This window comes from Anolis carolinensis, unplaced genomic scaffold, assembly GCF_035594765.1.
Source record: "Anolis carolinensis isolate JA03-04 unplaced genomic scaffold, rAnoCar3.1.pri scaffold_8, whole genome shotgun sequence".
Classification (NCBI taxonomy): domain Eukaryota; kingdom Metazoa; phylum Chordata; class Lepidosauria; order Squamata; family Dactyloidae; genus Anolis; species Anolis carolinensis.
In genome coordinates, this window is record NW_026943819.1 from 16,734,587 (window position 1) to 16,762,393 (window position 27,807).

General features: G+C 39.8%; 1 protein-coding gene across 1 annotated transcript in view; it reads right to left on the minus strand.

Moving 5' to 3' along the window:
• The window catches only part of nrgn (neurogranin), a 54,740-nt gene that overhangs the window by 9,721 nt on the left and 17,212 nt on the right, over positions 1-27,807 (minus strand). Inside the window, exon 2 of the mRNA XM_003225703.4 lies at positions 10,171-10,387. Within this exon, the coding sequence (XP_003225751.1) occupies positions 10,181-10,387 (207 nt within the window). The 3' untranslated portion in view covers positions 10,171-10,180. The remainder of the gene's footprint in view (positions 1-10,170; positions 10,388-27,807) is intronic.

The following is a 27,807-nucleotide window of genomic DNA, read 5'->3' on the forward strand; positions in this document are numbered from 1 at the left end:
CTTCTGCATAATAGTCTCTCAGTGTGAAGATGTACACACAAACACTGAGTTTCTTCCACTTTATCTGGCTTTCATTTACTTCATTTTATGTACCACTTCCTTGGCAGGAGATGGGGTTTAAAAATAGCATGTGCTGATGTGAGGCATGAAGCCTGGTGTTGCTAAGGAAGAAATTAAAATCAAATCCAGGTCCTTCATCTCCTTTGGGAAGTTACTCTTGGTTTCCATGCTAACATCCAGTGTGTAGGATTAAAAACTAGGACATACAGCTGTGAATCTTCCATAGTTTTATATTTGGGGAGCTTGAGGGAGGAAAAAAAAAGGTTGGGTCTAAAAGAACAGACCAAAGTCATCATTAAAAATAAAACTGTTCAGAGCGAGATTTGTATTTCTAGCAAGACCTCTTCCACAGGGATCAGGCCCAATTAGAAGAAAAATTGATTTTTGAAAGCTTTAAAATTAGAAATGCAAAACAAAAAACTAAAGTGAAGGAGAACAGATGTAATGGAGGACAGGTGCACAGAAATGTAAATGTTGACATATTCAATTTTATAAGAGTCCAGGTTCCAGATGGAGAGGACAAAGAAGCAGGTCATGAACAAGACATCTCTATCTATGACATTGGATTGCTAGTGTCAAAAAGGAACCCGAGAAGTTGTGTTGTTGAAGGCTTTCATGGCCGGAATCACTGGGTTGCTGTGAGTTTTCTGGGCTGTATGGCCATGTGCCTGAAGCATTCTCTCCTGACATTTAACCCATATCTCACAACCTCCGAGGATGCCTGCCATAGATGTGGGTGAAAAGTCCAGAGTTACATTGTTATATTGTTCAAGATAGTTTAAAAATTTCCCACAGCAAGTGACAAAACGCTCTCAATCTACCGTACTTTTGTTCCCTTGTGTATGTGCATCAACTCATTAGCAAATTTGGCTCTAGGAATTTTGAAAGGATGAAAGAAAACATACTCTGGTGCTTTTTTCCGTACATCAAATACAGTAATATCTTTAATTTGTCAGAAGGCGAATTCCCCCCCCCCCTTTAAATGTCTTTCCTCCCCCGCAAACCTGTACCCATAATTTGGTGTGCAAATGCTTTCAGGAGAAAGCTTTAAGTTGCATATGTAAATTATATTCATGTGAAGAAAAAACCGAAGCTCTGAGTGGCATGAGCCACTAAAATTTGCATAAGATAAACTTTGCAGGCACAGAATGGAAAAGATAATTTCAGACACCTTAAAAAAGAAATCTCAATCAGACATATTCATGGCATCGAATGTATAAGGATATTTCTCCTCGTTTCAGTAGTAACTGAAAAGTAATAATGAGATCCAGCCATTCTAGCTTATGGGGACGTTATCAAAACATGGCAGTATAGTCATGGTAGAGCCCTTGGTGGCACAGCGGGTTAAACCGCTGAGCTGCTGAACTTGCTGACCCATAGGTCGGTGGTTTGATTCCGGGGAGCAGAGTGAGCTCCTGCTGTTAGCCCCAGCTTCTGCCAACCTAGCAGTTCGAAAACATGTAAACGTGAGTAGATCAATAGGTACTGCCACTGACATCAGGAAAGAAAATAATAACCAAAATTTACAAAAAACTATTGGAGTGGGATAAGGAGAAAGAAAACACAAAGAAATATCAAGAAAAATGGTCTGAAAATATAGAGAGAACAATAAGAAAAGAAGAATGGGAGGAAATTTGGAAAAAGAAATTGAAATACAGTAGAGTCTCACTTATCCAAGCTAAACGGGCCGGCAGAAGCTTGGATAAGTTAATATCTTGGATAATAAGGAGGGATTAAGGAAAAGCCTATGAAACATTAAATTAGGTTATGATTTTACAAATTAAGCACCAAAACTTCATGTTATACAACAAATTTGACAGAAAAAAGTAGTTCAATACGCAGTAATGTTATGTTGTAATTACTGTATTTGTGAATTTAGCACCAAAATATTATGATATATTGAAAACATTGACTACAAAAATGGCTTGGATTATCCAGAGGCTTGGATAAGCGAGGCTTGGATAAGTGAGACTCTACTGTATACATATGCAACCGACCTAAAGGAAAATTGGATAAAGATAGCCCAAAAAGACTAAGAAATTATTTCAAAAATATAAACACAATGTGTTGGAAATGTGGAGAAAGAGAAGGATCGCTGTACCACATGTGGTGGACATGAAAAAAAGCGAAAAACTATTGGGGGGAAATCAGAAGGAGATTACAAGAAATGCTAGAAATAAGAATACCATTAAGACGAGAGACCTTCCTATTAGGTATAAATGACCAGAAATTAGGGGGAAAAACAAGGACAAACTCCTCTTCCTATTAACTATAGCAGCAAGGATATGCTTTGCAAAAAGATGGAAAGAAAAATCAATTCCAGAAGAATGGATAATAAGAATCTTGGAAATAAGAAACATGGATAGACTTACGTACCTCATATCAAAAAATAAAGGAGAAGCAATGAAAGAGACAGATTGGACCCAAATCACCAACTATCTGAACAAAGATTATGGAAAGACAGAATAAGAAGAAAAGAAAATATAGACACCAACTTAAACAACAGAAAGAAGATAGGAGAACGGAGAAGAAAGAGAAGACAATCAAGTAAAGGGAAAGGCCGGATCCTCAGGGAAGATGATCGGAAGTCGTTTTTTTTCTTTTTAATCTCTCTCTCTCTTTTTTTTTTTTTGCTTTTTCTCATCTGTCCCTCCCCTACTTTCCCTTATCTAACCCCCAATCCCATAACCTAGTATCTGATTTTAACATGTACAGTAGAGTCTCACTTATCCAACGTTCTGGATTATCCAACGCATTTTTGTAATCAATGTTTTCAATACATCGTGATATTTTGGTGCCTAATTCGTAAATACAGTAATTACTACATAGCATTACTGTGTATTGAACTACTTTTTCTGTCAAATTTGTTGTATAACATGATGTTTTGGTGCTTAATTTGTAAAATCATAACCTAATTTAATGTTTAATAGGCTTTTCCTTAATCCCTCCTTATTATCCAACATATTCGCTTATCCAACTTTCTGCTGGCCCGTTTACGTTGGATAAGCGAGACTCTACTGTATATAAAATCTAATAAAGATGGTTTAAAAAAAAAGGTACTGCTCCAGTGGGAAGGTAATGGTGCTCCATGCAGTCATGCCGGCCACGTGACCTTGGAGGTGTCTACGGACAATGTCGACTCTTCAGCTTAGAAATGGAGATGAGCAGCAACCCCCAGAGTCAGACATGACTAGATGTAATGTCGGGGGAAACCTTAATCTTTACCATAGTCATGGTAGTCCGAGGATATTTCTGCGCATCCTGAAACTTTCAGAGATTCTCCCTTTAGTTCCCCACAACTAGAGAAAAAGACCACTGAGACATCAAATGTCCAAGAAAAATGACACAATCGTGCATATTGCCCAGCTCACATTGTGCCTTTCGGTTTCCCTTCATGCAATTGCACACTTGAAGGAACTCAGTCTCCCAAGGTGCCTTCATGTCGCTAATTTTCTCTCTGAGTTTGATTCTCCAGCACAGCTTTCTTGAGGCAGTGAGTAGGAGAAAAGAAACCTCATCACCATTTGAAACAAATTGCTTCTAATGTGCATGCACACTATTTCAAAATATTGTTGCTTCACACAAACACTATGGGTGCACAAGCTCAAGCACTTGTGCAAAGGGCTACCAAACAAAGCTCAAGACTGATGTTTCTAAATGAGTGTAGAGAAAAATTTGCCCAGAAATGGCGAAAAATTTTCCATGACTTGCAAGGATTTGTAAGTAAGGAGACATTTGTGGGATGTTTCCACCACCTTAGCAATAAAGTAGTTGAAAAAGCAGCTCATTAGTTTCTCCCACCATGATATCAATCAAACAATAATTTTGCAGAATACAAAAGGTGACTTTCTTGGACCAGCCATGTAGTTATGCAGGAAAGCGATGCAACCCTTCACTATTACTTCCCTCGACACTATACTCCTATTGATGCCGCCTAGAATTGCACTGGCTTTGTTAGCTACCACATCACACTGCTGACTAATTTTCAGCTTGCACTCAATTTAAGTCTTCTAGATCCCTTTCACGTATACTTCTGGCAAAGCAGATGTCACCCATTCTATATGTCTGTTTTTCTTTTTTTTCTTTTCTTTTTTTTTGCCCTGTGTTGAAAATTATTTTGTTAATTTTGGTCCAGCTCTCCAATCTGTCAAAATTATTTTGAATTCTGATCGTGTCTTCTGCGGTATTAACTATCCCTCCTAATTTGGTCTCATATGCAAACTTGATAAGCATGCCCTCTATTATGTCATCCAAGTCATTGATAAAGATGTTGAATAGCAGTTCCTAATGTTTAGGTGGAATCTCTCAATTTTCTCAGTTCAATCCATTGGCTCAACTTCAAATTAGTAGAGCTCCAGAAAGAGGTTCATTCCATATTGTATATGACATCCCTTCAGAAACTCAAAAAAAAAACTGTGTTGTTGAAGGCTTTTATGGCTGGAGTCACTGGGGTACTGTGAGTTTTCTAGGCTTTATGGCCATGTTCCACAAGCATTCTCTCCTGATGTTTCACTCACATCTTTGGCAGACATCCTCAGAGGTTGTGAACTCAGGAAGCAGCCAGGCTTTGAAGCTACAACACTATTCAATGCTAATCAAGGTGGCTAATTGCAACAATCACACTTGCCTCAAACAGGCAAGAGTTCTTTCTCCCACCCTGGACACTCCACAGATACCATGTTTCCCTGAAAATAAGACAGTGTCTTATATTAATTTTTGCTCCCACAGATGTGCTAGGTCTTATTTTAGGGGATGTCTTATTTTTCCATGAAGAAGAATTCACATTTATTGTTGAACAAAAAAAAAATGAACATTTATTATGTACTGTACAGTAGCTGTTATCACAAACCAGCATGACCAGACAAACTGTGAATCCTATCAAGAATGTCTTGTTACTACCAATATTTCCATGTACAACACTCTATGGTACGTACATTTACCAGTCCTGCATGCTCTGGTGTTCTGTTCGTTGGCCATGCTTCCAAACAAAAGCTTTGCTAGGTCTTATTATATTTAGCAATTCAGCAAAACCTTTACTAGGTCTTATTTTCTGGGGATGTCTTATTTTAGGGGAAACAGGGTATATAAACCCTACTTGCCTAGTTTCCAACAGACCTCACAACCTCTGATGATGCCTGACATAGATGTGAGTGTAACGTCAGGAGAGAATGCTTCTGAAACATGGCCATACAGCCGAAAAACACTAAAGTATACAGAAATCTATAATACGTGTAAAGATACAGTTGTCCTATTACTAATATATCGAATAAAACAATGGTAACCGACAAATTATAATCCTTACAGGCGCATGAGTAATACACAAATACAAACTGTTTACAGCATTACATCAAACATTATATTCATGTTTGTATGTTTTTTCAGTAACAAATAAGTCTGTTCAATAACTGACTACAACACTTTAAATTCCAGTATTGTCCCACGTAGGGAAGCCTTTTGGATATTTAAATTTCATACAGTCCATCCACATGGCTTAAATGATAAATTAGATCTCTCTTGTTTTTTGTAATTACCCTTAATGAGTGCTCCAAGTAGCTAGCAATCCTTAAAAAGGGAGCTACCTCCATGAGCGAATTGCTCACAAATGGAAGGCAGTAGGATCATTATCCACAACTGAAGTGCTACAGCAGAGCCACAAACTCCTTAGTGGAAGTAAGTGTTTTTCTTTGTTTAAATGAGTGTTAAACCAATGAGAAATTGTTTAATGTTACTGGGTGCTGGCAACAGCAAATCTATTATGTTGTCTTTTTAAAATATAGTTTACAAAAGATGCAGAAAAGTCTACAACAAATGCTTGAAAGAACCTTCAGAAGCTACCTGAAGAAGGGATTTTGATCCAGAAACAAGGGTTAAAAAATACCCGGGAATCCTTGTTGTTTCTACATTCCTTTGTTTCTACATTCCTTTGTTCTACATTCCTTTATGGTTTATATTCCTTTTGCGCATCTCCAAAACATTAACTTACATGGGACTATGATAAAGTTATCTAAAGTGTGAACCACAGTACACGGTTGTTTACTCCTTTGAACAAGCATTTCTAAGACGTTTATCTACGTGGGACAATACTGGAATTTAAAGTGTTGTAGTCAGTTATTGAACAGACTTATTTGTTACTGAAAAAACATACAAACATGAATATAATGTTTGATGTAATGCTGTAAACAGTTTGTATTTGTGTATTACTCATGCGCCTGTAAGGATTATAATTTGTCGGTTACCATTGTTTTATTCTATATATTAGTTAGTAATAGGACAACTGTATCTTTACACATACAGCCGGAAAACTCACAGCAACCCACTCAAAAAAGACTATATGTTAGAGTGCATGCAGTGGTTAGAGATCTTGATCTAAGAAGCAAACACACCAATGACCTGGAGAAAGAAACTAAGCTTTACTGTAGGAACTCCATGTTAAGATTGTAAAGTTACTGCTCTATCCTCGCTACATCTTGGAAGGTCAAGAGAGGACTCATGAGAAGAAGAAGAGGTGGAGAAACATCCCTAAAAATATCGGGTTACATCACGTTCCAACACTATCATGTAACCTCTCAGTCTTCTCTTCTTCAAGCGAACATGCCATAACATGTGCAATTTTGCTCCGTGGCCCCAAAGGGCAAAGAGTGGCAGGGCACAGTTACTTTTTGGGAAGGCAACAGCTTGAATCGGTGGCCATGCTGGACGGAGGATTTGGAGGGGATGGTAACCCCGAACGTTGCCACGCTGTGTGCCAGGGACATGCTCTGACCCATTTCTTCCACGGCTATTTCTGTTCCGATCTCCTCTTGCTTTGCGCAGCCACCTCCTTCTACTCCCCTGCAGCCCATCAAGTAGGCAGGCAGCCTATCCTGCTCCCGCCTCAACAGGAGAAAATTCTCCAGGCAGCTGAAGAGAGACGACAGGCTGATGATAACTTGCTAAAAGCAGCAAAAGAACAGGGGCTGGTGGTGCGAGTGGCTGATCTAATTACACATCTAATTTTGGGCGTAAGGAAAGGACAACCAGTTCTTCATTATTTAATACCTTATTGTTATTCTACTTTTATTGCCAATTTTGAGAAGAGGTGGAGGTGGGCTTTTCTGGAGTTTTTTTAAACTCGGGATCCCAATCAGTGTGGTCTTGGTTTCTTCCCTCCCCTTTGAAGTAAGCGCTTCAAAGGACTTGATACCCTGTTTCCCCTAAAATAAGACATCCCCAGAAAATAAGACCTAGTCGTGGTTTTGCTGAATTGCTAAATATAAGGCCTCCCCCAAAAGTAAGACATAGCAAAGTTTTTGTTTGGAAGCATCCCCACCAAACAGAACACCAGAGTATGCGGGATTGGTAAATGTACATACCATAGAGTGTTGTACATGGAAATATTGGTAGTAACAAGAAATTATTTCTCCTTTTTTTTTTTTTTTTGACATTCCGTTTGCTTTATTTCAGTGATACGGCAGCTGTACCTTATAGTTTACAGTAGTTCTTTTTTTTAATAAATATTTTTATTGAAAATTTTGTATATAAGGTTAGAATGAGAATATAGGTTAGCAAGTAATAAAGCTTTCACATCGAAAGTGGGAGAACACTGATTGTTTATAGAAAAGTAGGAAATAAGATATAAAGAAGAGAAAAGACAGAAAAAAATTAATATATATATATATATATATATATATATAAATTGACTTCCATCTAACTTTAACTGGTTCATCATAAAGAAAAAGAAAATGTATATATGTGTGTGTGTGTGTGTGTGTGTGTGTGTGTAATTAAATGTTCGTAATGAATTTATAAATCACCACATCCCCTTCGCCCTCCAAAGTCTCAAAGATTGTGTCTAATTCAACAGATAGGGTCCAATTTCATTTGTTTTAAATAATCCTTTACCAGGTCCCGGTTGGTTTCTTTCTTTGGTAAACCTTGGCTTGGAGATAACCAATATGTAAGTTTATCCATGTTCATCACCTCCATGACTTTATTTAACCAGTCCTTCTTATTCGGTAATAAGAAATTCTTGATAGGATTCACAGTTTGACTGGTTATGCTGGTTTGTGATGACAACTACTGTACAATATATAATAAATGTTCATTTTTTTTTGTTCAACAATAAATGTGAATTCTTCATGGAAAAATAAGACATCCCCTGAAAATAAAACCTAGCGCATCTTTGGGAGCAAAAATTAATATAAGACATTGTCTTATTTTCGGGGAAACACGGTAGCAGACAGAGCTATACTCTGGCTCAATCCGTGACATCTCTTTCTCTGTTATAACCTTATCTTCTCCATGATAAACATACTCAGCTCCTTCAGCCACTCCTCATAGGGCTTGGCTTCCAAACCTTTAAACATTTGGGTTGCCTTTCTGTTGACATGTTCCAAATTGTCAATATCTTTCCTGAACTGTGGTGCCCAGAAGTGGACATGGTATTCTAGGTAAGGTTTGAGACTCTTAGATGGCCAACATGAAATGAAATATGGAATAATGTTATATGATCATGGCTGTATCCACAAAAAGTGGAAAGAGACAGAAATCCAGTTAATAGAAAATTGGCAGTTCAATATGAACAAATTGATGAAGAACGTTAGAACACAGAAATTTAACAAGCTTGGCAATCAGTGTTTACATGTTTCAAAGATCATTGGAGCAGATCATCTGTTATAATGATTGAAGAATAACAGACATGATTTTGAGCAGAAGTTAGCTTATGTTATTCATCTTGATAAATAATATGATAAAGTTGTTATTAGGAAAAGTAGGTTAAGAGTGCAAACATTACCATCATCTGTGGGGGATGGTTGGAGGGTCCTTTCCCCCTTTTTAGTACAGTAGAGTCTCACTTATCCAACATAAACGGGCTGACAGAATGTTGGATAAGCGAATATGTTGGATAATAAGGAGAGATTAAGGAAAAGCCTATTAAACATCAAATTAGGTTATGATTTTACAAATTAAGCACCAGAACATTATGCTATACAACAAATTTTACAGAAAAAGTAGTTCAATACGCAGTAATGCTATGTAGTAATTATTGTATTTATGAATTTAGCACCAAAATATCATGATATATTGAAAACATTGACTACAAAAATGCGTTGGATAATCCAGAACATTGGATAAGCGAGTGTTGGATAAGTGAGACTCTACTGTATTAATATATTAGAGTAGTTTATTGTTCGTTAGTATTAATTCTTAGGTGGGCTTTATATAGTTTTAGGTTTTCTCCTGACATTAAGTTTAGTCGTGTCCGACTCTGGGGGTTGGTGCTCATCTCCATTTCTAAGCTGAAAAGCCGGCGTTGTCCGTAGACACCTCCAAGGTCATGTGGCTGGCATGACTGCATGGAACGTCATTACCTTCCCTTTGGAGCGATACCTATTGATCTGCATGTTTTTGAACTACTAAGTTAGCAGGGGAGCCTCTGATGGCACAGTGGATTAAATCGCTGAGCTGCTGAATTTGCTGACGAAAGGATCAGTGGTTTGAATCCGGGGGTGGGGTGAGCTCCCGCTGTTAGCCCCAGCTTCTGCCAACCTAGCTTTTCGAAAGCATGCAAATGTGAGTAGATCAATAGGTACCTCTTCGGCAGGAAGGTAAGGGTGCTCCATGCAGTCATGCCGGCCACATGACCTTGGAGGTGTCTACGGACAACACCAGCTCTTCAGTTTAGAAATAGAGATGAGCACCAACCCCCAGAATCGGACATGACTAGACTTAACGCCAGGGGAAAACATTTGCCTTTATCTTAGGTTTGCCGGAGCTGGGGCTAACAGCAGGAGCTCACTCTGTTCCCCAGATTCAAATCATCACCCTTTCAGACAGCAAGTTCAGCAGCTCAGCGGCTTAACCCATTGCGCCAACTGGGGCAGTTGTTATTTCAGTATGTGTGTTTAATATTAAAATAACTTGTTTTTAAAAGAGAGACTCTGATATAGAAGTTACTCCATTAAAATTCCACGAACAACACAGAGAACTGTTTGCATTAAAAACAAACTCATCTGCATTTTCAAGTCTGTTAACCTTGAAGATGCCAAACAATCTTATTGTATCGAAATATGAACTAACCGTTCCATTTCACACCTGCCTGGCACAAGCAAGCATGCTCTGCATCCATACCTGGCCTTATTTAGTCTCCGTTGCGTAGGTCGCCTGCACGGGTGCTGCTCGTGCACTCTGCGTCCTTGCCTTTGCGGTCTATTTCCCCTCCTTTGATCTTCTTCCTGGTCATATGCCCACGGAAACTGGCCTGGATCTTGGCAGCCGCCGCGTTAGCATCAGGGTCATCCAGTGGAATGTCCAAGATGTCTTCATCGAGTTTAGTGCAAGCCCCTTCCTGAGACAAGAGGTAAGAAACCAAACATCAACACCCAGGGGTCTGCATCATATCACAGCAACCTTGATCAAAGGTAAATCAGATGAATTCCAGTAGACTTCCTCACCTATGTTTAGAGGATCAAGACCAGTGTGTCCACAAGTCATCATGGGTAGTGGCCTTAAACAATGAGATAGCTAAAATTGGCCTTCCTTTACAATTTTTGAATGATCTAGGACCTAGGGCAAAACAAGTGCTTATGCAACGCACTCATGATATCTATGCTCAATTGGACCTAGCAAGTATAGGTAGGTCTTCTGCCACAAAGTTTTTAGCCTCCCACAAAATGAATATTCATTTAGAACACTATTTGACTATTCCAGTTCCGTTGCCCTTAAGAAGAATATATACCAGGGCTAGGTTTGAACAACTCGGTATTATGATGCAAACTGGTCGCTACTGTAACATCCCAAGAAATGAGAGATTTTGTGTCTGGGGAGAACAAATAGTGGAAGATATCAAACATTTTTTGATTACCTGCCCAGCATATGCTGAACTTCGACACAGATATTTACATCCATTACTATCTAATTTTGGGTCCCCCAACAGAAATGATCTTCTGACAGTCCTCTTGCAAGGACAAGAAAGATCCACCATAATCAGAGTAAGCCATTTTATCCTGAAAGCTATCAAGAAAAGAGCACATTTCCTAAAGGAGAATCAGAAAAATAAGATTTTGACGGCAAACAGAAGTTCAGCTGCCTGTCCTCCCATCCTTTTTGCCTTGTTTTTATTTATGTTGCACTTTGAAATGGTCATATGGCTGGTCAAACAAATAAATTACTACTACTACTATTATTATTACTTTATTATGACACAGCAAACAAGATAGATATGCTGGATTTCTTATCACAAAATCACAAGTCGAACACTTCCCAAGTGTCTAGGACTGTGTGATGTATTTTCGGATGATGCGTGCAGATCCCAGCAGGGTGGCCTTTTGCAGTTGGCAGATCGTAATTTTGTCAATGTGTATTGTTTCCAAATGCCAGCTGAGATCTTTTGGCACGGCACCCAATGTGCCCATCACCACCGGGACCACCTGTACTGGTTTCTGCCAGAGTCTTTGAAGTTCAATCTTGAGGTCCTGATAGCGGCTGAGTTTTTCCTGTTGTTTTTCATCAATGCGACTGTCACCTGGGATGGCGACATCAATGATCCAAACCTTTTTCTTTTCCACAACTGTGATGTCTGGTGTGTTGTGTTCCAGAACTTTGTCAGTCTGGATTCGGAAGTTCCATAGTATCTTTGCATGCTCATTTTCCAATACTTTTGCAGGTTTGTGATCCCACCAGTTCTTTGCTGCTGGGAGGTGTTACTTGAGGCATAAGTTCCAATGAATCATTTGGGCCACATAGTTGTGCCTCTGTTGTTGTTATTATTATTATTATTATTATTATTATTATTATTATTATTATTATTATTATATCACAGCAATTTCAGCTTGATGCCTTCTTTACAAGCCTTAATAGTAAGACACAGCTATGTATCTGCTCATTCACACTACACAATTATAGTACTATGACTCCACTTTAACTTCCATGACAACTTCTGATGGAATTCTGCAATTTACCATTTAGGGAGATGTTTTTTTAGTATTTTTTTTTTTAGAAATTCCATACAATGAGACTAAGACAATTGGAATCATGGAATCATAGAAATAAAACCTTCATGCTATGGCTGTGTAGTGGGAATGGGCTGAAAGTACGGCCAACAATGGAGAGCATACAAGTGTCCTTTTTTAGAGGATCTAGTATTTGAGGGCGGGAAAGCTTGACATTTACAAGACATCTAAAACACTATATTTGAGTTGTGGGAGCGATGAAAGGAAGAGATTATCTGTAAACCTAAGCAATTTTGAGATTCAAGCTTGAATTTTAATCATAACTGTCAAGCAGTTTTGATGTGATTAAAAAGAAGTGGGGATTATTGATGCATGTCATAAAAAGAAGGAGGAGGAGGCAGCTTATAAAGTGCACCATAAAATAACTTATGTTTGAAGAGTGTGGGCAAAATGTTCATTTTACCAAGAAATGCATGGATAGGGAAACTTTAATACAGTAGAGTCTCACTTATCCAACATAAACGGGCCGGCAGAATGTTGTAAGCGAATATGTTGGATAATAAGGAGCGATCAAGCAGATGCCTATTAAACATCAAATTAGGTTATGATTTTACAAATTAGGCACCAAAACATGTTAATACAACAAATTTGGCAGAAAAAGTAGTTCAATATGCAGTAATGCTACATAGTAATTACTGTATTTACGAATTTAGCACCAAAATATCATGATGTATTGAAAACATTGACTACAAAAATGCATTGGATAATCCAGAACGTTGGATAAGCGAGACTCTACTGTACTTTTATATGGTATTAGGTAGGGGGGGAAACTTGTTAAAATGCTGCTTTCAGCTAGGCTTCGAGTTGGAGACACCAATATGAGTAAGATTCCATTATACGAGGAATACCCTTTTTGGACATGTGTGGGCATCATTCTTGGGATGTTATGGATATTCTCTTCCTCTTGCTGGACCAAAAATCCCCTTCCCAATTTATTGAAACCTCCCAAAGCTGCCCTGGGTTCTGTGCATCATAAGGAATGGGTAAGATTGTAGAAGCATGTTCACATAGCCAAACACAAAATGATGACATCTGTCTCAAGATGCAAGAGGTACTATAGATTGTTGTACATAGAAATAATGGTAGTAAATGGTTTTTGATTTATTAAATACAGTTATATATTACAATTATATATTTTTGTTATTTAAACTATACATATTGCGAAATTATGGTTTTTTTCTCAAAGTGACATACCACCCACGTCATGTTAGTTTTTTTTTGGTGAATTTTGACATACTAAGCACAAAAGGTTGCCCATCATTGATGTATGACATAAAATGGGCTGTACGTTGGCTGAAATGTTCATAAATACAGAGATACATTGTAGTTTCAACATGGCAAAACTGCATTGTATCTCTGAGATTGTAAACCCAATTACTGCTCATATTTAAAGTTGATCAATTGAGATAATGGTACTCCTACAGTATTTACTCATGATTTATCAATTGCTTGAATGCATTTACTCTGGTTGGAATGAGCAGTTGGATTTATAGCCAACTAGGCCTGATGAGAATGGCTATTGCTGTTCCTATGTGCTGTTTTCTGGAATTATGGGAGGTGCCATTCAATACATATGGAGGGCACCAGGCTAGCAGAAATTATCAGTGTATTAATTCACTTCATCATATGTCAAGAAGGCTCCAGTGGTGCAATGGGTTAAACCCTTGTGCTGGCTGGACTGCCAGCACAATGACAACAGCCCCTCACCTTGGTTTTCAGGTTCTTCATTTGGAAAACAATGTGTTTGAAGTTTCTGCTCACATCATGGTTCTTCACGTAAGGAAGAACTCTGAAGAGCCAGGGACCATATTTTAAGAAATAGTTTTCACAAGAAAAGGAACTTCTTTTCAAACATATTGCTCTTTATGCAAGGAAGGTGAAAACAGAAGAACAGAGTTATGGATTAGAAGTAATATCTAGACAGAATTCTTCTCTAAAATGTTGCATGGTTGTTCAATAGCACAGCACCAGCTATTTCTGCTTCCTTATTGGCATGATCAAATCAAATACGCTTACTTATGTAAGGTTCTCTGGACCACCAACTGCAAGTTGGAGCTCTCTGTAAATGTGTGAAATCATATTATATATGCCTTCTTCCTTTGATATGTGGTTGGTGATTCAAATTCGGGGAGAGTGAGTGAGCTCCCTCTGTCAGCTCCAGCTCCATGTGGGGACATGAGAGAAGTCACCCACAGGATGGTAAAACATCAAACATCTGGGCGTCCCCTGGGCAACATCCTTGCATACGGCCAATTCCCTCACACCAGAAGCTACTTGCAGTTTCTACTTCAACTGGGTGAAAAATGGAGGAGCCAACAATTACATCAAAGAAAAAATTCAAAGACTTTATCTGTGGCTGAACCTGCAAGATTAGTAGAAATATACTGTGGTTGAGGAGGGAGGGTGCAGGAGGGAGGGGAAAAAATAGATGATTTGGAAGACAAATGTTAAAGAAAGGGAAATACTACTGTTATGATTATGAATATAAAATACAACAAAAACATTTAAAAAGTTGCTTCTGACACATACACAAAAAATCATATGTCAAGCAGTTTCTTGTGGCCACAGTGTAACCTGGCATTCTATTATTTCACAACTTAAATTATGAAATCACGGAGTTGGGAAAACACACTGCTAATGCAATAATGCACTGATAGGAGGGAGTTCCAATCTAGGCAGTCAAAACTATGAATACATGATCCATGAGTCATGCTTGACAGCAATTTCCTCCTTTCCACTGGGATTCTGTTCATAGGAGGAATAACCATGACAATGAAGAAATTGTGGGGAATCCAATCCGTTTGAAGTTTTTGTCAGCAAAATCCAACAAAATCTAAAAGAGCAAAAACTATTAGCACAAAGTTCCAATGGTTTCTTCCTCAGCCAAAAGTTGTCAAAATCACACAGGAGAAGAAAGCTGTTGATGGTAGAGTCGCAAGGCTACAAGAAGAAGACACATCAAGCCAACCCTTGTCGGGACCTTCATCCATCTGGAAACTGATGTCCTCACTGCAAAAGAACATGTGGATCTAGAATAGGTCTCTACAGAAAGTCACCTACAGACCCACTGCCAAGACTCTACACTTGGAAGGCAATCATACTCTGCCACTAGTGATAGCCGATGATGATGATGACAAGCCCACATTTTGTATCAGAAGTTGTTTCTGTTGCAGTTTAGTTGGAGGGATCTCAATGCAGGCAAAGGCCATTCCCCTTCTTGGCCATGTTGGAACCAGGCACAAAGGGTAATGAAAGACATGTAATGAAATTTCAACTCCATTTGCAAGAGAAAAATAACTTCTTGAGACCCAGGTTGCTCTTGTCGTGTACAAAGCTAACTGCTCCTTTCTTAGGCAGAGGACATTGAACCCTTGGAGGGAAAGAGACACAAACCTTAGATGCAAGTAGTGATATCCACATCACCAGAACATTTGACTTGGTCCTACAAAGGAATTATTCTTTAAGATAGGTCCTTCTTTTCGTGTTGTTTGGATTGACTGGCCTTATATGGAAATAAATGGGAGTGGTTGGATGGAGATGGGAGTCCTGCAGCCCAGTATCATTTAGTTGCAACTCCCAACATTCATCAGCATTGGTTGTTACAGCTGTGGCTGCTAGGACTTGCAATCCAACAACGTCAAGAGGGCTACAGGATGGAAAGAGTTGAATTGAGTGTGTTCATACAAATGTTAATTGTCTAGGTTTTAAGGAATATTACAATGTTCTGAACACAGAGGATTAATTCTAATTGCTAAGCCCTTCTTACTCCGCTGCTGAATGGTATATTAACAAATGATGCAAATCCTATTGAATTAGTGAAATTCATGGAGCCATAATCAGTTGATAGGCAGCACAAAAGCACATATGTAGATTTACGTCTTGAGCATTCAAAATTGCAGCATTTTGTTACAAGATTCAATCATTTATATCCCCCCCCCCCAAAATTTACATAACAAAGCTATGGATCAATGGTTGCAATTTCACATTAAAGCAAGCATACAAAACCAGATATGAACTAATTCCTATCTTTTCCCCAGAGTTTCTGACAGTGGCTGAATTTGTATAATAATAATTACAGCTTGGAAGTGACTTCAACCCACCATAACTTCACACTGTGAACACTGATAGGTTTTCTGGAAGTGACTCGCTTTTGTTGTAGTTTTGTCAGACAAGTGTTTTCCCCTTTCAAAACAAAGGAAGCAGCCAAGACTGAGGTGACAGAAAAAGAAAGAACAATGAAAAGAAAGGGAAATGTCTGAAAAAGAAAAGTGTTTGACATACATGCATCTTAGTAGTCAGACCTGACGGGCTGGACTGTTTTCAGTGACGCAAGTAGCTTTTTGGAATGAGAGCTTTGAAAAGAAATATCAGCGAATGAATCATACTTTGCATTCACCTTAAGAAGTTCAATAATTCAGATCAAATCATGCAGACTATTTTACATGATGAGGAGCATGTGGCCCTGATGTTGCTGAACTGTAACTCCCACCATTCCTCACCATTTCCTTTGCCACTTAGGGCTGATGGAACTTAGAATCATAGAGATGGAAGAGACCTCAAGGGCCATCCAGTCCAATCCCATTCTGCCAAGAAGCAGGAAATCGTATTCAAAGCACCCCTGACAGATGGCCATCCAGCCTCTGCTTAAAAGCCTCCAAAGAAGGAACCTACATCACACTCCAGGGCAGAGAGTTCCACTGCTGAACAGCTCTCACAGTGAGGAAGTTCTTCCTGATGTTCAGATAGAATCTCCTTTCCTGTAGTTTGAAGCCATTGTTCCGCGTCCTAGTCTGCAGGGCAGCAGAAAACAAGTTTGCTCCCTCCTCCCTATAACTTCCCCTCACATATTTATGCATGGCCACATATCTCCTCTCAGCCTTCTCCTCTGCAAGCTAAACATGCCCAGCTCTTTAAGCCGCTCCTTATAGGGCTTGTTCTTCAGACCCTTGATCATTTGAGTTGCCCTCCAGCTTGTCAACATCTCCCTTCAACTGCAGTGCCCAGGATTGGACACAGTGTGATTCCAGGTGTGGTCTGACCAAGGCAGAATAAAGGGGTAGCATGACTTCCCTGGATCTAGATACTAGATTCCTATTGATGCAGGCCAAAATCCCATTGGCTTTTTTGGCTGCTGCATTACATTGTTGGCTCATGTTTACCTTCCTGTCCACGAGGACTCCAAGATCTTTTTCACACATACTGCAGTACAATACCGTCTCGGAGGGCCATGCTTTCCAAGATGTCCATGACAGATTCTTTCATAATAATTTAGGTGGTCAATGTGTATGAATATATTTGTTTCATATGGGAAAACCCAGAGGCAAGAGGACAATACTATGCTTCCTGCTTAGCTCTTGTGTTTTATAGAGCATGAGAGTGACAAGCTACGAAAATCTGGCTTTTCCGATCATCCAGAAAGGCTCTTGGTCCCCAAATTATTCACATTATACTTCATTTTGGAGAAGGAAAATGTGATTCTGCCAAAGCTGCTAAAACATTGTAATGAGATAATTGGTTACCTGCCAGAACAGCTTGCTGACAGAAAACTGTGCTTGCGTGTACCAGGATATGTGTGCCATTCTTTGACAGATATATATTGTATGCACCTTAACATTGTGTATGAAATGACGCTTTCTCTTCCTCCTGCTCTTATTCCTAGAAACCCAGTGCTAAAATTGGATGTATCTGTGTGCATTTAAAACAACTTACTGGTTGCGATCTACCCTAAAGGTTTAATTAATCTAGAAGCCTGCTTTGCCAACAAGATGGTAGTGTGGGAATGTAATCTATGCATTGAGTGTTGCCTAGCTGCATAAGCAAACGTATCCTGTTCTAAAAAGATTAGGCGTCTACTTTTCTTGGCTGCACAATAACCTGATTGTTGTCTCAAAAACACTTTCCTGTTCATAACTGAATCTCTTCATACTGCTTAATCCATATTATTGTTACAATCTTGGCAGGAGACCAAGTGAATAGAAAAAAGTCCACATAACTGGAGTTCATGGATTCTTTTCATTTAGAACAGTAGAAATAGCAAACATCTTATTTGTCAAGCATCTCGCACAGATTTCTATCTCCTTAACTGCCAGCACATACATTGGTACCATATAGCCAATTTTATTTACCAGCATATGTGATGTGATATTAGCAGTTAAGAAGATAGAAATCTATATGAGGATTGCTGTGGCATGTGGAGCGGCTGGAACGGGTCTTTCACAGAAAGAAAGAGACAAAAAGAGAGAGAAAGATCCTGAAATAAGCTGTTATTTTCCTGCTGACATTAGTAGTAGCTGGCAGTGGAGAACAATAGCTACAAAAGGCTGCGCAAACAGTGGGCTATACTCTAATAGAATGATCAACTAAATACTTCCACCCCAAGAAATCCAGAATCTAAATCACATTTATTCTTGAGAAAACCTCAGTAAACAAAATGAGTCTTTCATTTGACATAGGGTTATGCTATGCTATAGTATATTTGAGGTTGATTGCAGTGGCGCAATGGGGTAAACCCTTATGCTGCTGAACTGCCAACCTGAAGGTTGGCAGTTCAAATCCGTGGGACAGGTGAGCTCCTTCTATTAGCTCTAGCTCCTGCCAACCTTGCAGTTCAAAAATATGCAAACGTGAGTAGATAAATAGGCACTGCTTCAGTGGGAAAGGCATAAGATACTCCAAGCAGTCATGCTGGTCACATGACCAGGAGGTGACAATGCAGGCTTCTAGGCTTGAAAAACAGCCAGAGATTAGCACTGCCTCCAAAGCCAGAAATGAAAAGAGAAGGCTTTGCCTTTGTTTGCATATGTGTGTCTCATTGTATTGTAACAAGACATTGAATGTTTGCCTGTCTCTGTTTATACTGTAATCTGCTCTGAATCTCCATGGGGGGGGAAGGGTGGAATATAAATAAAGTATTATTATTATTATTATTCATTACCATGTATATTTGGGAGGACCCCACTCCCTGAAATAACTGGACCACTAAGACTCATGTAATTGAGCCCCATCGGCTGTTATCAATCAAAAGTAGACTAAGTGATAAAGGACTAAACAACATCAAAGCAACTGTCATTGAGCTCTCCTTGGAATAATAAAGGCAGCCCGATATCTTCCCTATCCACACTTACTTGGGAGTAAGCTGCACTGAACGCATAGAGAGTACTTCTAAGTGTACGCCATGATGGTCTGCATATCTAAGAATGATCAAATGAAGAAGAATGAGGAAAGTTACTTCCATCTCCAAGCACCAATAGGAGCCTTGGTGGTGCAATGGGTTAAACCCTCGTGCCAGCTGGACTGCTGACCTGAAAGTTGGGTTGCTGACCTGAAGATTGGCAGTTCAAATCTGCAAGATGGGGTAGCTCCCGTCTGTCAGCTCTAGTTTGTGGGGACATGACAGAGGCCTCCCAGCAGGATGGTAACACATCCGGGAGTCCCCTGAGCAACGTCTCTGTAGACGGCCAATTCTCTAACACCAGAAACAACTCGCAGTATGTTCTCAAGTCACTTGTGACACAATATAAAAAAGCACCTGCAATGAGGCAAATTTTCTAACATGTCTATGTTGAGCCTCCAACTTTAAAAACAAGTCTTAGTTTCTTCTAAACACAGTTCTCAACAATTAAAAATCAAGTATGAATACACTCCAGATTTAAGGTAAAGGTAAAGGTTTCCCCTGATGTTAAGTCCAGTCATGTCTGACTCTGGGGGTTGGTGCTCATCTCTATTTCTAAACCGAAGAGCCGGCATTGTCCATAGACACCTCCAAGGTCATGTGGCCGGCATGACTGCATGGAGCGCCGTTATCTTCCTGCCGGAGTGGTACCTATTGATCTACTCACATTGGCATGTTTTCAAACTGCTAGGTTGACAGAAGCTGGAGCTAACAGCGGGTGCTCACTCCGCTCCCGGGATTTGAACCTGGGACCTTTCAGTCTGCAAGTTCAGCAGCTTAGTGCTTTAACACACTTTGCCACCGGGGTTCCTTACTCCAGATTTAGGCTCCTTACCATCAGCACCAGGAACCATTGATCACATAGCAGGTACATTTATCCTTGTCAAAGTATTCTGGAAGTAGGTGTGCTTTGTTCTAATATTATTTACAGCCCTGTCATCCATCCCCTCTAAGGAATTAATCCACTTCTTGGGGGTCAACAGTGGGTGAATAGATTACTTCCTCAAAATGCTTTCTATTGCAGTATGCAAACACTGTTGAATCATAAACACCTCCAGAGTCTTCTGTTATCTTGTTAAATTGCATGAAGCTAAGTAGTGTCTCTTTGAGTTTAATTGACCTATATGCTAGCAGCAGGGCCGGTTATAATATTGTAAATGCAGTTTACAAGAAGCTCTTTGTCCTCCTCCCTTAAAGTAATTTCTGGTTCTGAGTAATTGGGATGCAATTGTAATCTTCTGTTTTAAGGGTACCTTGGATCCAGCAGATACCCCCAGACGTAAAAGAAGAAGGAATCATAGAATTATGGATGCAAAGAGGTACTACAAAATCCTTTTGTATCAGGGTTGTCTAGTTCGATCCCGTCATGAAAAACATTCAAATAAAATACCTGAAAGATTCCCATAAATTTCTCCTCCACCATACAATGCAATTGATTCAATTTTATGAGCACCTCTTATAATCAATACTTAAGTGGAATTTATTTTCTTGTAATTTGAATCCATTAGTTTGTGTCCTAGTCTCTGGAGCAGCAGAAAATAAGATCACTGCATCTTCTACATGACATCTCTTCAAATATTTAGAGATGGCGATCACATTGCTTCTCAGCCTACTCTTCTCCATGCAGAACTCTCTAAAATGTTCCTCCTAGGGCTTGGTTTCCATCCTGTGTACAGACTGCAGTTTGACATCTCTTCAAATATTTAGAAATGGCTATCGTGTTGCTTCTTAGTCTTTTCCATGCAAACCTCACTAAGATGTTTCTCCCGGGGGTTGGTTTCCAGAGCTATGACCGTTGCGGCCTTTCTCCTTTGTACAGACTGCAGCTTATCAATATGCTTTTTGGGAGAATATCTGTCCATTCTTTTTCAATTGCAGTCCCTCTTATATCAAACTCAGAGGGTTGGGGAGAACATGGAAAGTCACAGGCAAAGGGGACCAATAGGACCTCTCCTTCCTTCCTCTTCCACTAACAGATTCATCTTCTAAATCCAAAGCCCTTCTGTAAATTGAAAGCCATAGCTATGTTAACCCTATGTAAACATCCCTAGTTCAGTGTATCTTTATATTCTGGAGAGGACATTTTGGGGCCCTGTGAATTGTATGTTTTCACACATTTTCAACTCAAAGGGCTCCCAAAACAGGCGAAAATGATCAGAAATTAGTACCATAATCCCTGTAAGCCTTTTCAGCTTGCACGGGGAAGAAGCCAAGTGGCCACAGCTCACTTGTCAAGAGTCCCTTTGTACCTGCCACCTCCTTGCCTTTTCTTTCTAACAGGTTCCTCCCTGAGCCCTTTCTTGGTTGGAAAACCTCAACAATACAGAATGTTCCTGGCTATTTTGTCCTTGCCACCGGCCAAAAAAGGCATTAGCTTCCTACCTGCTGCTGCCTTTTGTAATGACATTTGGCAATGCAACATATTATAAATGACAGATGCTAAGCAACTGAAAAGAATTCTGCCTGTGCTTTTTTTTTTCTTCTGTCATTGCAACCGAAGGGGCTAGAAACTGTTATGGCACAGGGCAGGAAAGAAAATCTTAAGGTGACCTCAAAAAGAATCTGAAACATTCTAAATATGCCCAAGATGAATTGGCTCCTACAGTCCTCCTTTGTGCTACAGACCAGTTTGGAAGTGAGATCTTTGAATGCTAACAAACACCTAGAACACTGTTGGGCAACCTTTTGCGCTTGGTGTGTCAAAATTCACCAAAAAACTGAGTATGATTTGGGTGGTGTGTCACTTCGAGAAAAAAACCATAACTTCGCAATATGTATAGTTTAAATAACAAAAATATATAATTGTAATATATAACTGTATTCAATAAATCAAAAACTATTTACTACCATTATTTCCATGTACAACAATCTATGGTACCTCTTGCAGTTTCCATGCTGATTTCTCTCTATTCTAGTTTCAATGTAGTCATGAGCAATGAATAATATAATAATAATATAATAGTAATAATAAGGCCGAGCGAAGGAAGATAGACGCTTTTGAACTCTGGTGCTGGAGGAAAATCCTGAGAGTGCCTTGGACCTTTTGCAAGAAGATCCAACCAGTCCATCCTCCAGGAAATAATGCCCGGCTGCTCACTGGAGGGAAGGATATTAGAAGCAAAGCTGAAGTATTTTGGCCACATCATGAGGAGACAGGAAAGCTTGGAGAAGATCACGATGCTGGGGAAAATGGAAGGAAAAAGGAAGAGAGGCCGGCCAAGGGCGAGATGGATGGACGGTATCCTTGAAGTGACTGGCTTGACCTTGAAGGAACTGGAGGCGGTGACAGCCGACAGGGAGCTCTGGCGTGGACTGGTCCATGCGGTCACAAAGAGTCGGAGATGACTGAACGAGTGAGACGACGATGAGTAATAATATGATAATATACTACAATAATAATAGAATAATAATATAAATTATATATACACACACACACACACACACACACACACACACACACACACCCTGTTTCCCCTAAAATAAGACCTAGTAGAGATTTTGCTGAATTGCTAAATATAAGGCCTCCCCTGAAAGTAAGACCTAGCAAAGTTTTTGTTTGGAAGCATGCCAGCCAAACAGAATACCCGAGCATGCAGGCTTTGAAAATGTATGTACCATAGATTGCTCTACATGAAAATAATGGTAGTAACAAGAAATTCTTGATAGGATTTAGTTTATCTGGTTATGCTGGTTTGTGATGATATCTACTGTACAGTGTATAATAAATGTTCATTTTTTTGTTCAACATTAAAAATGAATTCTTCTTTGTGGAAAAATAAGACATTCCCTGAAAATAAGACCTAGCACATCTTTGGGAGCAAAAAATAATATAAGGCACTGTCTTATTTTCGGGGAAACATTATATATATGTGTGTGTGTGTGTGTGTGTGTGTGTGTGTAAATGTAATGTGTATAATTCCCATGGAGTAAACAACAAAACCACTGAACCAAATCACACCAAATTTGGCCACAAAAAGACATAGTCATGCAATCAATTTGCATGCAGCAGTGTGTCAGCAAAAATGGCTAGGCGTGTCAGTGCTGACATGCGTGTCATAGGTTGGCCATCACTGACCTAGAATAAACCCCTCCCTTCCCTTCCCTCCTCTGTTGACAGCTGATGTACTAGTACTGCAAATCCAACAACTTCAATGGCACTCCATTGGTGTAAAACTTTTGCTGCTCTGAAAACTGTTTGCATGTTAGATGTGCCAAGTTTGTATTTAAAACTTATCGCACCTTTGAAGGTGTGATATTTTGGAGAGGAGCTATTTTGAGATGCCTTTAAAACCAAAGAGTGCCATATGCATTTCTATTGAGTGTTTGGCACATTAAAATTTCAGTCAGGAATTATTGTATACTCCCATCTCTTTTGGTGAGTAACAATCATTCAAATGCCCTGCTATTTACACTCCCTTGTAAATGCGAATGCGATTTCCTGCTTCTTGGCAGGGGGTTGGACTGGATGGCCCAGGAGGTCTCTTCCAAGTCTACTATTCTATGATTCTATGATTCCTTGTTCCCCCCTGTGTTCAGAGTTCATCTGATTTTTGCTTTATCCATGAAGAGTGGAAGTAGGCAGTCAACATCAAGTTGAATTACCAAATTCGATCCAGGTGAGGTAGATAAGGACCAACCCAGCCATTCAGTGACTCATCAAGGAGACAAAGTTGTTTATTGATTGGTTGATGATTCAGGAAAGCTATTTGTCATCCAGTACTGAATTTATTTTTCTAGGATTTGTTATCAGAAGACAATGGTGCTGGCCATTTTTCTTGGCTAGCCTTACACAAAGATTTGAAAAAACAATGCAAGCTCAATCTTGTCAGCTGTTTACTAGGATTGTTTATCCATTTTTCAGCCTCTCTTGACCTGTCACCTTTCCAATGATAACTTCGAACCACAACATGTCAAAGTGCAGTATTATTTGCTGGGGGTGATGAGAATTCTATATAGATACGGTACAATATCGAAATTTATTACCAGTATTGTACTATGCTAATATAATATTGTATGTAAATTTAATTTGTAAGCCGCTCTGAGTCCCCTTCGGGGTGAGTAGGGCAGCATATAAATGTAGCAAATAAATAAATAAATAAATTCTTGCCCAACTCATCTCAACAGTGCCAAGTTTGAGGAAGTTGGCATATCCCAATGACATCAATATATATGTGTCAGCTCACCACAGCCGCTCCTGAATGAACACACGAGACTCTCTGTGGTATCACCAGGAACTTTTACTGTAGGAAACATGAACATCAGAAAAGCCAAGAATGGGAGGCTCCGGCCAACCCTCCTTTATATACCCTCCCCCTCATTTGAACAGTCTCTTCCCGCTCAGTAAAACCCCGCGCAAATTCCCCGCCAAGTCCATCAGCCGTTTCTCCTCCGAGTCCTGGGACGCAGGTGTCTTATCACTGTCAGTGACCCTGAAACTCAGAGCCACATCCAGGCTCTAGTAGCAGGGTTCTGACATATATGTAGGCTTAAAAACCCTAAAATCACCAATTCCTGCCCAATCTTGAAAGCTAAGCATGGTAGGTCCTTGCTAGTATTTAGATGCAAGGCCACCAATGACTACCAGGTGCTGTAGATTGTAAATTTCAGAAGAAAGAATTAGCCAACCAACTTTGAGCATTCCTCATCTAAAAAAAACTCTATGAAATGCATAGAGGTGCTGTCATATGGCATGAAACTTACACACAAATGGATGTAGTTTAAATAATGGCACCTCTGTAGGTGGGACCATGTGTTCTACTTTACAGATGCTAGCCCTCTTTTTGGAAGATGCCTCTTGCTTGAAGGATTGTCAGGTCCAAGTCCAATGGAAAGATAAAGAGACATAAGAAAAGAAAATGTGTGAAGGGAGGAGCTGAGCAAGCTGGGTTGGTTCCAGAGGACAAAAAATGGAGGCTAACAAAAGCCAGGTTTAGGAAACGGTGAACCTGCATCTTCAGATGGAGTGTAATCTATCTAGCAATGACTGGACCCCTATTCCCTGGTCTGCCTTCTGACCAACTAAGAACACCTTTGTCTTGTCTGAATTAGGTTTCAAACTTTGTTCTTATCAAGTACATTGACAACCTCCATGACTTGGGATGGAAAGTAATAGTAGTGTTGGGTATTGTAAAGATGCAACCACCAAAGACGCAGGGAGATGTTTACTTTTACTTTAAGGGTAGCGTAACTTGGTTTAGAATATATGCGACAGAGGCTTAGATGTTGGAAGAACAATAACAAGTTTATTCAGGCACAGAGCTTTGTGGTTACAATGTTGTTTCTCACTTAGAGGTATTCTTATTAACAGTTACAATACTAGAATGAGATGAATCAACTCTCTAAAGTATCACTTCTTTTACTTAAAGTAGTTAAATCCTATTTCTCTGCTTCTTTCTAACTGTTACTTCAATGGATCTCTGTGAGTCCAGCTGGGATTGGTTCCCAAAGTCTGAAACTTGGACTATCCAGTGACTTCAAACCACAGTCACCCTTGTGATATACTATCACAGATTCTCTGTGCCTTTCCAGGACAGACTACATTAAATAAGTCACCAAACTTATTTAAAACCGACTCAAAATGAACAATTGCGTCTCCTTGATCCCATCAACCTAGAATCAATCTTCCCTGTGCCTCATCAGAGCACAGACTGACTTTCTTTTTTAAACTCTGCACTTTCTTCAACTAAACGGCAGTTGGCTCCGCCTACTTCTCCATGGCAACCAGCCTCTGAGTGCTGAGATGCAATAACTGTAATACCCTTTTAAAACATAAACACACAATTAAACATAACATCTGTAAACCAAAATTCATACTTCATTACAGGTATCATCTGGATATAGATGGCACCTCATTCCAAAACTCTAGGCTGTTTAGACTTACCCCACAGAAACTGTACATAAAATATTAATTCCTCTAATTAAAAAGGACTTAACTAGGGGTAAGCAGTGAGGGTCTTCATGGGGAACAGCAGGTACCATAGTCAGCTGCTAAGAGGTCCAGCAGAATCAAAGGGAAATACTCTTTGGGGCCAGGCTGTGGCACAGCTGGTTAATAGTCAGCAGCAATAAAGCACCACTGATTGAGAGATTATTAGTTCAAAGCCCAGGTCAGGGTTAAGCTCCTGACCATTAATAGCCTAGCTTGCTGCCCACCTAAGCAGCTTGAAAACAGCTGTGTCTGTAAGTAGAGAATTCTAGGTACCGCTTAATGCGGGGAGGCTAATTTAACTTAATTTATGATACCATAAAACTGCTGGTGGCATGCGAAGAACATGAGGAAGTACTACCATCAAAAAGGACTCCGCTTCACAGAGGATGATGAAGCGGCAGCTCCCCCTGTGGCCAGAATCGAGCATACCCTCATGAAGCCAGAAGCTGGAAAATGGGCATTGTAATCTGCCCCGGTGGCAAAGTGTGTTAAAGCACTGAGCTGCTGAACTTGCAGACCAAAAGGTTGCAGGTTCAAATCCTGGGAGTGGCTTGAGCACCCGCTGTTAGCTCCAGCTCCTGCCAACCTAGCAGTTCGAAAACATGCAAATGTGAGTAGATCAATAGGCAGGAAGGTAACGGCGCTCCATGCAGTCATGCTGGCCACATGATCTTGGAGGTGTCTACGGACAACGCCGGCTCTTCGGCTTAGAAATGGAGATGAGCACCAACCACCAGAGTCAGACATGACTGGACTTAACATCAGGGGAAACCTTTACCTTTACTTAATCTGCCCTGACTTGCAACTGCTTAACAAAAACAAAAGCAACTCGAAACTCATCCTTTATCTTTAACTTCCTTTGCACTGGCTGGTTAATCTAGGCCGGTCTTGAACAGAAATGCTCCAAACCATTCCCCAAGGCAAGTCCACACCTGAACCCATGATGATGTTGAATCATTTGGTCTAGCTAGACCGAGACGGGTTCCTCTTGTGTCATTATTAGAAAGTGCAGTTCAATAACATCTGGAAACTCTGCTGGCACTATTTGGATGTGCATCTAATAACATCTGGAGACTCTCATGATCCTTACATCTGTTCTGTTTTGTGGCTCTTTGCATCTATTATCACACATACACCAGGTGTCTGTCAATCCCAGAAAATAAAGGCATAGGGAAAAGGTGAGAAGAAAGTGACTAATAAACATACGTGCTGTATAGATTTTCACTGTTGAAGAGAAACTTGTAGTCTCCCTTGCTTTAAAAGCGATTGAATTTCTTGAAGTTGTGTTATTAGTTGCCTCTGACAAAGTGTCGTTATACTTGGGAGTGCATTAAGCACAAGAATGGAAAACTAGAGTGCTTTTGTAAATAATTCACACAATTTCCTTCAGCGCCACTTAGGCTTTTGCTGGTTTTCTTTTCCCTGTGTCCTTGGACACGGTTGCAGCAGGGAATTCAACCTTCTTCCTGACTCAGCTATATAAAGTCAAGCCATCTCTTCTCTGCATGGTGCCATCATTTAATTTGCTTAACCACATACTGAGTCCTTCTGCTGGCCACACTGGATTGTGAGAGAATATTGGGAAGTGATGCAGAGAGGCTCAAATAGACACAAATTTTCTGGACTTTTGTGGCTAAACAAAGCACAATAAGAAGGTA